Source organism: Saimiri boliviensis, chromosome 3, assembly GCF_048565385.1.
Source record: "Saimiri boliviensis isolate mSaiBol1 chromosome 3, mSaiBol1.pri, whole genome shotgun sequence".
NCBI lineage: Eukaryota > Metazoa > Chordata > Mammalia > Primates > Cebidae > Saimiri > Saimiri boliviensis.
Window position 1 is genome coordinate 1,412,933 of NC_133451.1, and position 15,693 is coordinate 1,428,625.

The window sequence follows — 15,693 nt, forward strand, 5'->3', positions numbered from 1 at the left end:
CCCTTGGTAGCTCAGGGTGAGGGTGTTTTCCTGTGGCTCAGCCGGGGGCAGAGGCCAGCCTGTGTGCTGACACCCAGGAGGAGGAGCAGCCGAGGGTCCTGTGCTGGGCTCTTCGTGTCTCATGGGGACAGCGAAGCCCATGGCAGGAGCTGGCTCTTCACAGTAGCTGTGTAGCCCAAAGCCCTCCCTGCAGAAAGGACGTCAGGTGACGGCAGGCTAAATCCTACCTTGAAGGACCCCGTAGCAGTGCCTGGCAGTCCCACAGGGACTGCAGCTGAGTGGCAGCATCACCACATTGTGGCCTCAGGCCCTGCTGGCTCCAGACCCTCGTGCGCCGCAGCTCCTAAGCCGGGCTGCACAACACACCTCGTCCCGCGCCCTCCCTACTGCAGCCTCAACCCGAGTTTCCAGCCCACGTATGCAGCAGTGGGCAGGGTTGTCCTGACACCTCTTGGCTGCATCTCCTGCAGTGCCACTCCCCGGGAGGCCACGGGGGCCCTCATCCTGGAGTACAGCAGGCCACGGGAGAAGTGCCAAGGTGGGGTGGGGCCACCTTCACCATGCAGAACCACCCACCTCAGACCCCGGCTCTGGGACCTGGGGCGGCCCTTTCCAAGCCTGTCTCTGTCTCGGGACAGGCCAAGGGGCTGGTGGCCATCTGTCTCTGAAGGTGGCAGCTGCAGGAAGTCTGTCAGTGTCTGAGGGCAGCCGCCGCTCCAGGACCAGTGTCTAACCCTGGTGACGCCCCTGCTGGGAGCCCAGACCCCTGGGGGAACCTCCCAGCTCACGTGTTGCCTCGTTTTCCCACAGGGCGGCTGTCCGGAGGGTAGTTGCAGCCATGAACCGGATGGACCAGAAGAAGCACGAGAAGTTTTCAAACCAGTTTAACTATGCGCTGAATTAGAGAGCTGGGCCCAGGGCACCCTCAGCACCTCTTCTGCCTCTGCCAGTGCCTTAGGACACCAGAGTGGGTGCGGGTCTGGGCAATGACTGTGCTTTGTCTATTACTGTGTTTGATGTAAAGAAATGGTATTAAAATGGCTTGAAGGTGGGGCTCTCTGCTGCTGCCGGGTCCAGCACCATCTGCTGACAGGTCTGGCCTCACAAAAGAGGCCCTTGAGCCTGGAGAAGTGAACCCGGGCAGTGAGCCTGTTCCCAGAGGGCACCCAAGAGTTCTGGCGGGGCCAGTGCCTGTGGTGGGGCAGAAAGTGCGTGGAGAGAAAGAGCCAGGAGGTGACCGCTCAGAGGAGCTCTGGGGAAGCCCACTTTTGTGCAAATGCTGTTTTTAACACAAACACCAAGGCTAGGGAACCGTTCACTCACCTGCTTCTGCTTCCGGATGTGCCTTTTCATACAACCTGCAGTCTTTTGTGTGTTGAAGACATACCGAGCATCTTCTCACGTGCCTGCTGGCCACTTGTGTGTCTTCTTTGGAGAGGAGTCTATTCAGATCTTTTTCCCATTTTTAATTGAATTGTCACTCTTGAGTTGTAACAGCTTTTTTTTTTTTTTTTTTTTTTTTTCTCTCTTAGAGATGGGCTTTCACCCTTACCCAGGCTGAGTGCAGTGGTACAATCATAGCCCACTGCAACCTCAGACTCCTGGGCTCAGGCCATCCTCCCTTATCAGCCTCCCAAGTAGCTGGGACCACAGGCGCATGCCACAACACTTGGCTAATTTTTTAAATTTTTTGTAGAGACGAGGTCTCACTGTGTTGCCCAGGGTGGTCTCAAACGCCTAGCCTCAAGCGATCCTCCTGCTTCAGTCTCCCAAATGGTTGGGATTGCAGGCGTGACCACCGCTCCTGGCCACGAGTTCTGTATGTTGTGAATACTAGATCCTCGTGTGATTTGCACAAACTTTCTTCCATGCTGTTGCGTCGCTTTCCAGATGTGTCCTCTGAAGCACAAAAGTTAATTTTGATGAAGTCCAGCAGTTTAATCTGTTTTTTTCTTTTGTTACTTATGTTTTTACTGTTACATCTCAGCAGCCATTGCCCAATCCGGAATCAAGAGATTTGCACCTGGTTTCTAAGAAGCATGTATAATTTCAGCTCTTCGGTGTCGGTCTTGGCCCTCTGTGAATTAGGCTTTGTGTGTGGTGTAAGCGCCCATATTCTTCTGCGTGTGGATATCCCACATGCACCATTTGCATGGTTAGCCCAGCACCATTTGTTGAAAACATTATTTTTCTCTGTTGAATTATCTTGGCACCCTTATTGATAATCACGTGACCAAAAAGGTATAGGTTTATTTCTGGGCACTCTATCCCATTGACCTGTTTAGCCTTACGCCAGCACCACAGTGCGTCGGTCAGCATGGCTTGCTTTGTTGGGGTCAGTTTTACTTTGTTCGGTTTCAAGGTTTTCTTGACTACTCTTTATCCCTTGCATTTCCAAATGAATTTTAGGGTCCGCTCATCAGTTTCTTAAAAAAAAAAAAAAAAAAGCTGAGATTTTGATAGGAACTGCATTAAATCTGGAGATTGCTTTGGGATGTATTACATCTTAATGTTAAATCTTAAGTCATGAGCTTCTGACTATCTTTCCATTTACTTGGGTCTTTTAAAATTGATTTCAACAGTATTTTGTTGTTTTCAGTATATAAGTCTTACACTTATTTTGTTAAATTTACTCATAAGTGTTTTATTCTTCTTGGTTTATAACCAAAAGGATTATAAATGCAATGATAAAGTATTAAAGGATTATAAATTGCATTTATAAAAGCAACTATAAGTTTATTCTCTGAATTTCATCTTGGGACTGGTCATTGCTAATGTGTGGAAGTACAACTGACTTTGTATATTGATCTTGTATCCTGCATTCCTTGCTGAACTTGTTTATTATAATCAGTTTTGTGTTCCCTCAGATTTCCCATACACAGAATCATGTCATCTGCAAACAGCTTTCTTTCTGGTCTGGATTTCTTTTGTTTCTCTGACCTAATTGCTCTGGTTAGTATCTAAAGGACAGTGTTGAATAGATGTGGTGAGGGCAGGCATCCTTTTCTTACTCCTGATCTTAGTGGGAAGCTCTCAGTCGTTCACCCTTGAGTGTGACGCTCTCTGTCAGGTTGGAGAAGTTACATTCTCCTCCTAGCTTGTTGAGTGTTTTTGTCATAAAGGGTTGAATTTTGTCAGACACTTTTTCTCCATCTGTTGAGATGATAATATGATTCTTGTCCTTTATTCTGGTGAGGTGGTATGTTACATTGCTTCTCATGTTGAACCGACCTTGTGTTAATGGGATAAATTCTGCTTGTTCATGGTGTATGCCCTTTCTCTGCTGCTGGATTGCTTTGCCAGGATTTTGCGTCTGGGTTGACGAGGGATGTAGGTCTTTAGTCCTCTTGTGATGTCTTTGTCTGGCTTTAGCCACGTCAATACCGACCTCGGAGACTGAGGTGGGAAGTGTTCCCTCCCCTCTTATTTTTTGGAAGAGATATGAAAGATTGTTGTTAATTATTTAAACATGTGGTGGAATTTCTTTGTAGGATTTTTTTTTTCCTAATTCAGTATCTTCACTTAGAGATCTGTTTAGATTTTTTGTTTCTTCTGGAGTCAGTTTCAGTAGTTTATATCTTTCTAGGAGTTCCTCCCTTTCTAGATTATTTGTTGTAATCTGTTTACATATAATTGTTCATAGCATTTAAAAACATTTTTTTAACTGCCAAGGTCTCACTGTGTTGCCCAGGCTGGAGTGCAGTGGTGTAATCATAGCTCACTCCAACCTCAGACTCATGGGCCCAAGTGATCCTCCCACCTCAGCCTCCCTAGTATGTAGGACCACAGGCATGCACCACCACATCCAGCTAATTTTCTTTGTCTTTGTTTGGTTTGGTTTTGTTTGAGACAGAGTCTCACGCTGTCACCCAGGCTGGAGTGCACTGGTGCGACCATGGCTCACTGTAGCCTTAACATCCCAGACTCAAGTGACCTTCCCATCACAGCTTCCTGAGTAGCTAGGACTACAGGGGCATGTCACTATGACTGGCCAATTCTTTTAAATCTTAGTTTTGGTAGAGATGGGGTCTCACCATGTTGCCTAGGCTGGTCTCGAACTCCTGGCCTCAAGAAATTTTCCCGTCTTAGCCTCACAAAGTGCTGGGATTACAGACATGAGCTACCACACTCACCCTTAATTTTCTTTACATTTTTTTTTGTAGAGATGGGATCTTGCTGTGTTGCCTGGGTTGATCTCAAACTCCTGGCCTGAAGTAATCCTCCCACTCTGACCTCTCAGAGTGCTGGGATTGTGATGCGAGCCCAGCCGATTCATAGTGTCTTCTGGTTTTAGTCATTCTCTCTTTCATTCCCCCTAGTCAGTCCAGCTAAAGATTTATCAATTTTGTTGATCTATTTGAAGAAACAGTTGGTTTTATTATTCCCTGTGATTTCTCCATTCTTTATTTTGTTAATTTCCACTGTGATCTTCATTATTTCCTTTGGATTGCTTTGAGTTTCGTTTTCTCTTCTTGTTTCTTAAGATGGAAAATTGGCTTATTGATTTGAAATCTTTCAATATAGATAGAATATAGAAACATTTCAGTATAGAAACCTTTCCATGTATATAACTATCTATTTCTATCTGAGTGCTGATTTATTTCATCCCTTAAGTTTTTGTATGTTGCATTTCGCCTTTTTTAAATCTCAAAGTATTTTCTGATTTTTCTGGTGATGTCTTTTACCTCTTGGTTATTTAAGAGTTTGTTTAATTTCCACATATTTGTGAATTTCCGAAATTCCCTTCTGTTATTATTTCTTGTCTTTTTTTGTTTTGAGAGGCAGGATCTCACTTTGTCTCTCAGGCCGGAGTGCAGTGCCGTGATCACCGCTCACTGCAGCCTTGACCTCCCACCTCAGCCTCCCGAGTAGCTGAGATTACAGGCATGCACCACCATGCCTGGCTACATTTTTTTAAATTTTTGTTCTAGAGACAGGGTCTGACTATGTTGCCTAGGCTGTGTTGGAAATCCTGGGCTCAAGCAATCCTCCTGCTTTGGCCTCCCAAAGCATGAGCCACTGTACCTGGCCTGTTAACTGATTTCTTATTTCACCCCATTGTGGCTAAAGGACAGATACTGTATGATCTCCCGTCTTTTATATGTACTGAGAGTTACTTTATTGGCGTGCCATATTTTCTGTCTCGGAGTACTGAAGAGTCTCTCTCCTGCTCCTGTGGGGTGGCGTGTTCTGTAGATGCCTGTCAGGTCTCCTTGGTTGATGGTGGCGTTTGTGTCTCTCCTTCCTGATCTTCTAGTTATGCTGCTGTTGAATGTGGCGTATTGAGCCCTTCAATTGTGTCAGCTTTTGTTTGACACATTTCGAAGCTCTGTCAAGTGCATCCGTGTTTCCATCTGATGAACAGGCCCTTCATCATCTCGACACGTCCTTCTCTGACTCTAGTAAAGAAGGTGGTTGTAAAGTCCCTTTCGTCTGATAATTAGTAGAGCCACTCTTTTGATTATTGTTTGCATCGTACCTTCTTTCATCCTTTTATTTTCATTGTATCTCTGAATCTAAAGTGTGTTTCTTGTAGACAGCATATAGTGGGGTTATGTTTGTAATCGATTCTGCTGGTCTCTGCTGTTTGAGAGGGATATCTAATCCATTTACATTCAGTGTGATTACAGAGAAGGCTGGATTTATAGCTACCATTTCTAAATTTGTTTTCTATATTGTCTTTGTCTTTCTTCCTGTATTCGTTTGTGTGTGTGTTAAGTGGACATTTAATTCTATTGTAACATTGTAATTTCTTTGTCTGTTCTACTGGGTTTTTAAAAAGTAATTTTCTTAGGGCTGCTCTGAGTATTACTGTAGCAACTTAATCAGGTGTTCAGATGGACTTAGTCATGTGCAGAAACCCTACTTTGTTCCTGTCGGCTTCCCTGTGCTGTTTGTGTCATGCAGACCCACCTCTTAGATCGTACGCCCGTCAGCAGTCTCCTGCCGCTGTCCCGCAAGTCACATGGAAGAGGAAGTGAGTTGCTGCCGTCTCTGTCGCCAGCTTTGCAGTTGTCTCGCGGGTGCTGTTTGTATGGATTTGCGTGGAGTGTCTTGGACTTCAGCCTAAGTGTTTCTCGTAGGACAGATCTTCTGGCAATGAATTCTCTTGATTTTTGTTTATCTGGGAGTGTTGTCATTTCTCCTTCATCTTTGAAGACTAATTATGCTGGATATAGCTCTCTTTTTCTTTCAGTCCTCTAAAGATGTCGTCCCACTGCCCTCTGGCCTCTGTGGTTTTCCGGTAGAAGCCAGCCACTGACCTGGCGGGTGGCACAGCCCTGTGTCTGGGTCTCTCCGGCCTCCGTGGTTTCCGTGGTAGAAGCCAGCCACTGACCTGGCGGGTGGCACTGCCCTGTGTCTCGGGGTCTCCGGCCTCCGTGGTTTCCGTGGTAGAAGCCAGCCACTGACCTGGCAGGTGGCACTGCCCTGTGTCTCGGTCTCTGCTTCTGACTGTTTTACTGTGAGTGTCTAATTATGGGTCTTTGAGTGTGTCCTACTTGCAGTTCTTTGAGTTTCGTGGATATAAAAGTTAATATTTTTCAGCAAATTTTGGGTTATTGTTCCTCGAAATATTGTGTCCCTCCTCTCCCTCCTCTCCTCAGACTCCAATTGTGTGTGTTGGTGTGGAGCCAGGCAAAGCTTCGGGGGCTTCCCTGATGTACCCTTACTCCTTTCTCTTCTCGGAACGGAGCATCTCAGCTCACCTGTCTTCAAGGTCATGGGTGCTTTTGCCAAACAAAACCTGATGTAAGGCTGCTCTATGAATTTTTTGTTTCACTTATTGTACTTTTCTACTCCAAACTTCCATTTGCTTCTCTTCTGTAATTTCTGTATCTTTACTCATATTCTTTATTAGTGAAACATCATTCTCATACTCTAATTCTGAGGAACAGCTTTCCATAGTTATTTGAACATATTTATAGAAGCTGATTTAAAGTACTTGTCTAGGCTGGGTGTGGTGATGCACACCTGTAATCCCAGCTACTCGGGAGGCTGAGGCAGGAGAATCTCTTGAACCTGGGAGGCAGAGGTTGCAGTGAGCTGAGATTGAGCCAGTGCACTCCAGCCTGGGCCACAGAGCAAGACTCTGTATCAAAAATAGATAGATAGATAGATAGATAGATAGATAGATAGATAGATGTAGAGAGACTAGATAGACAAAGATGTGCGGACAGACGGACAGACAGAGGACCAGTCTAGTAAGTTTAACATCACGGCTTATTCAGGGCAGTTCCTGTTGATGGCCTTTTTTCTCATGTATTAGCCAAGGAAGTAACATCGTCTGTCTTTGTGGTCTCATACATATTTTTTAAGACTGGACACTTTAGTAGTGTGCTGTGCAACTCTGGAAGTCAGATGCCCTCTCCACGAGCATGTTGTTTTCTGTTGCTGTTACCATTTGTTTAGTGTACGGACTGATTTGAAGCATCCACCTGGTGAGCTTCATGTTCAGCCGGTGACTGGACAGAGGTCCTCTTCAGTGCTTTGCACCAGTAACTCCTGGTTCTGCCAGATGTGCGTGCGTGCTGAGCGTGCCTTCAGCGTTCACACAGGCAGCTGCCCACTGTGCCTTTGCCTTCACTTCTCACTTGCACACAGCCACAAGACCAGCGAGAGCTGAGGGGTGCTGCTCGGGCTTCTCTCGGCACGCACACAGCACTGTGCTTACGCACGGCTTTCCATGCCTCCAGGAGTGGAGCTTCTCAGCAACCACCCTGGGCAGCTCATTCTTCAGATCTTCCTTTCACGAGTTTTGGCCAACGTCCTGTCTGCCCCGTCTGGCGTCAGCATCGTGCAGGGTTACACAGCTGCTTGTTCACAGACGCCTGCAGAGCCAGCGGAGCCAGGCCAGACAACAACCGGGCCTCCGAGTGGGATTTTTCCAGGAAGCAGCCAGACAAGTCAGATGGTGACGGTTCTGCAGTGGGGGGGCTTTGGGTGGCTGCAAACTGGGTCCTCCCTGTCTCCATGCACGGTGCACGTGAGGCTGCTGGTTGCAGAGGCTGCCGCGGAGCTGGGGCAAAGGACACGGGAACAGCGCAAGTTAAACACCACAGAGCTCCCTCTTCTTAGCAAAATCCAGCCATTTTTCTGAAAACACTCTTGGATTGTTAGAGGCCTTCTCTTCATCTTCAGAACTTTGAAAAAGCAGTTTTGTCAGTTTTGCCAGGGCGGTGGCGTCACAGGCGTGGAGCTCCAGGCCCGTGTCTCACACTCCAGAAAGGGCCTCCCCTCGCGCCCCCCGTGGCTGCATGGGAGTGTCTCGTGTGGGTGGTGCCTGTTCCTGCATTCGGCTCTGACTGTTGGGCTCTCAGGCTGCCTCCGGTCTTTTCCCACGTCCAGCAGTCCCGCAGCAGCCAGCCATGTACGTACAGCTTTTCCTACACATGTTTTTGTACGTACCTACACTCCTCGAAGAGGAGCTGCTGAGCGTGGGTGTTTGTGCAGTTACTGTTGGGGCGGATGTTGCAGAGTTGCTGTTGGGCCTGGCGTCCCTTTGCTTTCCCGCACAGCGCATGGGAATGCGTTTTCCCAGACCCTTGCGCACCCACTGTGTAAGCAAACGTTCTGAACTTTGCCAAGCTACATGAAAGTAGACATTTCTCTTCGGAGTGCCATATCGAGTATTTTTTGTGTGTTTGAGAATACATTGCTTTTCCTTTTCTGTGAATTCTGTATCCATATTGTGTGCTCACTTCTCGTCTTACTGGTGTGTTTCCCATTCAATTGCGGGAGCTCTGCTCATTAAGAACTTTGGGGCCGTGTGATGTGTTGCAAAGCATTTCCTCAGTTTGTCTTCTGATTTTGCTTTTGTTTTGCCATGTAGATTTTTATGTAGTTGAAGTGTCAGTCATTCTTGGCTTCTACGTTTTGTGTCCTAGTTAGAGTGCTCTTCCCCACTCAGAGATTATATTTGAAAATTTTTCCATGTTTTCTTCTAGTACTTTTATGGGTTTCATTTTCACATTGAAATCTTTGATCTATTTCTAATTTTTTTGATATAAAATGTGATCCAGGAAACCTAGTTTTTAAATTTCAAGTAGCTAGCTGCCCAGGTGTCCCTGCATCACTGATGAAGAAGGCCATGCCTTGTGCTGATCGGGAGTGCCCGCCCGCTCACCAAGGCCTGGCATGGGTTTCCTGTGGCCCTGTGGGTTTCCTGTCCTGCCGGCCACATCAGACGCTGTTACCGTAGGTTCCACTCATGGCGGCTTTTAAATATGTTTTTATGTCAGAGACCCCTTTGCTATTTCAGTCCACCTTGAGATAAACTGGGACTGTTGGGGTAAGTTGGAAGAGGAGAGATGTTTTTGTAAAATTGAATTCAGGTCTGACTTGTTAGCCTGGTGCTTTTCATATCAGACCTTCTAATGAATTTTCATGAATGCTTATTAAAAGAAAAGGCTGTGACTCTGTGCTTGTGACCTGTAGAAGTGAGGGGCCCTGTGGGGTGAGGGCGCTGGGCTGGCCCTTCTGGCGGGTAGGGTGAGGGTGGGGACCCAGGGCACTGTCAGTGACTTGGCGCTAAGGGGATGCCGGGGTAGGCCCTCCTTTCCTCAGATCCCCTCAGCAGACCCCTTTCCAAAGCGGTTGGGTCCCCATGAGCCAAACAGACCCTCCGTCTGTCCAGGCGGGGGAGCCCGGGGCAGCCTGGCCTGCAGAGGCATTTAGAGCCAGAGGGCAGGGCTGTGCCCAGTTCCTGCAGGAATCAGCATGAGAGTGGGTACCCCCCACCTCAGGGAGGGAAGGCAGCAGCAAAGATTAAGGCTGGGAAGACTAGGCCGGGGGGTCCTGAGGACCGTGAGAGGGTCCCATGGTTCAGGAAGAACCTGCAGACTCCCTTTGCCTACCCTGCTTCTGGAGGGAGCCCCAGCAGCCCCCGGGAGCTTCCTGCAACACCCCCACCCCTAGCCCTGCACACCTGGGGTTGAGCCTGTGCTAGGACTGGGCCTGGGCGGCTGAGGAGCAGCACACATGCCAGGGGGCAGCAGCTCACCGTCCCTTCCCTGCGTCTCTGTGCTGACATGGGCCAGCAGCCCAGGTAGCCGGACTTTAAACACAGGACCATCCCGAGAGGCTTCAGGCCCAGAGGGCACAGGGTGGGCACTGGCAGCCTCATACTGCAGGCGAGGTCAGTGCAGCTGTGGGGGCCTTGACAGGTGCACACTGAGTCCCGCTGAGGATGGGAAGGGAGCTCCATTCATGCAGCATCCACCAGGAAGGGTGGAGGCTGTGGAGAGGCCCCAGGGTGCGCAGCTAAACAGAGGGGGACCCTGGGTCGTGGGAACAGAGGAGCTAGGGTCTGAAAATGGCGCTGCAGACAGAGCATGGCTGCCAGGCACAGCCACATCAGCAATTGGATCTGTTGGGCATGGCTCTTGAGAAGGGCAGAGGCATCGAGCAGAGAGGTTCCAGAAGTGGGGTGCCCATCAGGGCAGGTGGCCTGGGTCTGGTGGGCAGGGCTGGCAGGAGCAGGCCCTCAGTGCCAGGCCAGGGCTCCCTCCCAGGACTGTGGGGGTTACTGGTGGGGCTCACAGTGGAGGGAGCCCATCCTGGCTGGTCCAAGGTGCTGCTGCCCTCATCCAGGGCAGGCTGGTTGAGTTCAGCCCGGAGAGCAGCAGAGTGAGTGCAAGGAGTGACGGAGGGAGGATGGGCAGGCCTGGGTCACAGCCCAGCGCAGGGCTGGACAGGCCACCGTGGAGAGTGGGTGGACAGCGCAGGGGTGGACAGGCCACCATGAAAAGTGGTGTCAGCTACACAGAATTGGAAACTCCAGGTAAGAGTGGCTCAGAGACATAAGGGTTTGTGTTCCATTAATCCAGAGTGGAAGGTAGGTGCTCCCAAGCACGTATGAGGGGGCCCAGTGCCACCAGGACCTCCTTTTTTTCCCACTTCCTGGTTTAGTACCAGGTCACATGGTCTCCAGCCACACGGCTACCTCCTGGCCCAAGGTGGCTACCGGGGCTCCAGCCATCGTCAGGTCTGCAGAAGGGAGGAAGAGGACTTTGCCTCCTCTGAGCTGATTCCCACAAGGAGCCTTCCCGGATTCACCCTCCACCCACCCCCCGACACACACACACACTGCTCATGCGGACTTGGCCAGAACCGAGTCACAGGCAGCATCCAGCTCCCTGCTTCCCCGAGGCAGGGACATGTGGCATTCAACCTGGGAGCTGAGTGCTCAGCCACTTTCCCAGGAGAAAAGAGAAGGCGTCCGCCCCACCAGAACTGTTTCCAAACAGGATCACCTGGCAGGGCAGCCGGGAGGAGGTGGGACGTGCACATCCCCCCTTGTCACCCATGAGCAAGGCCCCCCAACAGTGGATGAGATGCCCCCCATCCCATGGGCCTCTGTGGACGAGAAGGCGATCTTGGGGCAGCAGTGGTCATGGAGGCAAGGACAGGGCTCAGCCCTGTGGCCTCCCTAAGGTGTGGCCCTGCAGACCTCCCTGCCTACCCACCCCTGCCCCTCCCTCCCTTCGGTCACCTCTCTCTGCTGCCGGGCTATTTGTCCAGCCTCACCTCCACCATGGTCAGAAGACTCCCCTCCCAGCTGATGCTGAGGGGGCCTCAGGGAGTCCATGCCAGCAGCCAGTGAGGGGACACTCAGTCACCAGGGAAGAAGCGGGGGGCCCAGGTGGCAGCCATCACAGGCAAGATGCCGTGTGTGGGGAGGCCTGAGCACCAAAGGGAGTCCCCTAGGGATGGGGGGGTGCAGCATGGGGTGGCAGGGGCACACTGGATGCAGGGTGTTTCTGGATACCTGGATATGGGTAGATCAGATTGGATGTAGGGAGGGTCCTTGGTGCCTGGGGTTTGCTCTGAGCCTGTGGGGCTGGCTTGGTCTGGGAGGAGCCTAGTCTGGCTTCATGGTGCCTGGAAAGCCCCTGGCTCTTGGGGGGACATCGCAAGCAAGGACAAGGTGAGGCACACCATTGCCATGGTGAGAAGGCAAGTGGGGGTTGAGGGTTCCCCAAGCCCAGGACACCAGCCACCGAGTGAGCAGGGCGCTGGGGAGGCCATGCCAGGATGGGGCAGCCAGGGGCCTGGGTGGCGGTGAGAGCCTGCTCGGGGGTGGAGGAGTGAGAAGGAAGTGTAGACAGGTGTAGACAGCTCTTTTGATAACTTTGGCTCGAGGCTGGGAGGAAAGGGGGACAGCTGAGGGCGTCACAGGGTCCAGGGAGGGTCGTGCCTGAGCTGGGAGGCACAGGACCACATCTAAAGCCCAGCAGGGGCCGTCTCCCCAGCAGGACGCAGTCAGGCAGCAGGATCCTGTGACTGGGAGCTGGGCATGGACATGTGGCCAGCCCAGGGCGGGGTTGTGGAGAGGGCACAGTGGACACTTGGGGTAGGAGCTAGGTGCCCACCAAGATCAAGACCCTGGACTTCAGAAAAGACCAGGTGGGCTGAGGCCAATTTTCTTCATTGAGCCCAGCTGCCTGGGGCTGGGGGAGTGGGCAGGTGGGATGGGGGCAGGAAGCATGAGGGAGCTTGGCAGGGGCGGTTGTGGCCCCAACCCACCCTCCCCTTTCACTAGGAGTGAGATGCTCAGGTCAGATGCACCTCCCAGCCTCTCTTAGCTAGGAGAGGGTGTGGGACCCAGCTCTGGCCAATGGGCCATGAACAGCTGTGTTGCCTGGGTTTCCTGGAAAGCTCCTTGAAAGAGAGGGGTGTTGCTGGCTGCTCCCTTTCTTCCTGTTTGCAGCCGGGGTGAGGATGTGGTCGGAGCCTCAGCGTCCACTGGGGTCTGTGAGGCTGAGGCCTACCCATCCCTGGTGCAGCACAGAGCCGGGAGCTGGGCCTCCAGGCCCAGTGAAGGTCTCAAAACTGCCCAGGGCTGCCACCAGCCAGAATTCCCTCACAAAGAGAAAATCAACAGTCTCCTTCCAACTTCCATTCATTCAGGTTTTCTCTTACATTCAGCCAAACCCAGTCGTTACCACACAACCACGGACCACAGCACCACGGGCTGGCGGGGGTGGGGAGCTGGCCTCATTGGGAGGCTCCTCACCATCTGGGTTCAGTGGTCCCTGGGCAGGAGAGGGGATCCCGGGGCGTGAGAGCAGACACCGCCCTTGTCTGGGGTCATGCCTCGCTTGGCCAGAGGCCCCTTCTGTGCCTGGCTTTGCAGCAGTGACATGCATGTGGTTCTGGGAACTCGCAGCAGGTGAGGTCCAGGGCAGGACGGGTTCCAAGCCCTAGGAGGAGGCGCTGTGGAAAAGTGGCCTCAGATCCTGGGGTCCAGACCTTCCCTCACAGCCCTGACACCAAAGTGGGAGACGTGCTGGGACCTCTGACGAGCCTCCTCACCTCCGCCTGCGGCACAAGCCCAGGGAGCTGAGGCTGTCAGGCACAGGCGCCTAGACTGGAAACGGTGGTCAGGGGAGCCCCGAACCTGGTGGGCATGAGGTTGGTGGGACAGCCTCAGGGCTCCCTGGGAGGCAGCCAGGGGAACAGCACCCTAATCTCCCCAGGGAGACTGGGGGCCTGGGGATCCAGCAGGAGTGTGGGCTAAAAAGTGGGGACTCCTCCAGGAGGGAGCAGGGCTCCTGCTGGCACCAGAGCTGGCACTGCCCCAGCAAGGGCCTCAGTTTCCTACACGTGACATACACAGCAAAGTGCAGTGGGCAGCTCAGGTGGCTTCAGACACGAGGGCCGGCCCGCAACAGCTGTGAACCAGACTGGAGGGACCCAGGGAAACGTCCCCCACATCTGTGCCGTGAGGCTTTGGGCTGTCCGGGGAGCTTAGAGAAGGGGTGGGCGATGCTGGTGCGTGGCGGGGGTGGGGGGACATTGCTTCCCAGGCCTCACAGCCCCCATCCCACCCTGCAGCCCAGGGGCACTGCTACAGGGCCCTGCAGTGTGGCTCTGTGTTTCTGGCTGAGCCTTGAGGGGAGGAGAGAGAGGCCAGAGCAGGGGGCGTGTGGAGGCTGGAGGGACGGGGAGCCGGGATCTAAGCTCGATGGGGAGGGCTGCACCCAGCGGTCTGGCCCGGTGCAAAGTGGGTCTGAACCTGGTCCGCACCATCGCAGCCACCTTCTGTTATTTCCCTGTGGGGCTGTGAGTTCCTGGAATGTTGCAGCAGGCCTTGGCTGGGCTCAGCAGGCTCAGCAAAGGGGAAGCTGGGGCCCCTGCAGCACAGACCTGGGTCTCTCCCCGCTGCGCCACACCCTGGAGTGGAGGCTGCTTTCCCGCTCAGCAGCCCCAGTGCCCAGCTCAGGCCAAGCCCACTGCACCTGCTTCCGCTGTGAGTCGACCCTCTGGCTACATCTGGCCTCCTATAGGTGGGACTCTCCTTCCCTCACAAGACCCCCACCCAGCAAGCCTGTGCAGCCCTGAGCTCTGCTAGCAGAGGGAGGAGAGGCCGGCCCAGCCCCGGGCCAATAAACCTTAGGACGCTTGCTGCAGGCAGGTGACGTCACACTTTGTGGACCCAGAAAGGGAGCCTAGGGCAACTGGGACTCAGGCTGGCCCTAGGCTGGTGGAGTGCAGGCCTGCCTGGGACCCAGGGTGTGGGGCAGCAAACGCACAGTTGGTCCCAGCCACTCATGGAAAAGGGAGGGGACACCAGAAGACATGGGCCCAGCCAGGACACAGCTGGCACCCACAGCCAGGCTCCTTCTGTGAGGCAGGGCCCAGGACACCGGCCTGTGGCAGAAGAGGGTCGGCACCTGCCTGGCCATGGCCGCTGTCCCACGCCACCTCCCCACCGCTTCTGGGGCTCTGAACCCTCCGCAAGTCGCCCTTCCCGGCTTGGAAGCATCAGCGTTTGCATCCACGATGCCGCCCACGCGAGGCGCCTCTTTACCTCTCGCCTCCCGGAGCCCAGCTCAAGGCGAACCCACAGGGCTCCTACAGCCTGCGCAGGGATATGGGGACCGTTTCCAGAGTCGTTGGAGAAGAGGTGGCCTTGGGGCTCTGAATGCGGCTGGGACGCTCTTGGGCCGGTAGCTGCGCCCCGCAAGCCCCGTCTCCTCCCCGGGGGAAGCAGGTGGAGCTCCTTCCTCCGGGAAGCTGACACTGCCCCCAAGCTGAAACGCCCAGCCCGGTGCTCCCTTGCGGGGCTGTGGGACCGGAGCAGGGCTGCAGGCGTGGGAAGCGGGAGGCAGAAAGGGCTCCGCGCCCAGCCCTGGCCGCTCCAGCTCCGTGGCTAAGCGGAGACGCGAAGGGGAAGCAGGTGGTCACTGTCCAGGACCTGTGATCTTCGCTCTGGGGGTTCAGGGAAGGGGTACGCAGGGACCTGAGCCCCAGCCTGCGTGGCGGGTGAGCCCCTGCGCCCAGCCCCAAGCCCACGACCACCGGCAGGCAGCAGCTGAGAGGCCTTGATTCCCGCCGGGGGACGCCAGGCCGGAGGGAAAACCGGCTGCAGTCCGGCGCGAGATGGAACGCCCAAGGTGCCTTGGTCCCCACCGGAGAGGACTCAGGGGTGGCCCCGGTCGGACGGAGGGCGGCGCGGGAGCCTGGGAGACCCAAGCGCGGCCGCCTGCGGTTTATTGATTGAGTGAAGTTCCGCAAAGTGCTTCGCAGCGGGCCGAGCCCGCGAGAGCCCCTACACGGCCCCAACCCGCATGGTCACTTACAAATTTAAAACTCTTCGGTAGCAACGGGTCATATACAGAGTCAACGACTGGAATCTTAGAAAACCGCTGGGCCCTGCGGGCGGCCTCGGGGACGCGAGCGCGCCGGGGC

General features: G+C 53.5%; 1 protein-coding gene across 3 annotated transcripts in view; it reads left to right on the top strand.

Moving 5' to 3' along the window:
- UVSSA (UV stimulated scaffold protein A) overlaps nt 1–9,414 on the top strand; it is a 47,827-nt gene extending 38,413 nt beyond the window's left edge. For 2 of the 3 annotated variants that reach the window (XM_039468595.2, XM_074395770.1), the window contains exon 14: nt 811–9,414. In XM_039468595.2, coding sequence (XP_039324529.2) covers nt 811–904 — 94 coding nt within the window. In that variant the 3' untranslated portion in view covers nt 905–9,414. The remainder of the gene's footprint in view (nt 1–810) is intronic. The other variant, XR_012516789.1, reaches the window with a different exon arrangement.
- The last annotated feature ends 6,279 nt before the right edge of the window (nt 9,415–15,693 follow it).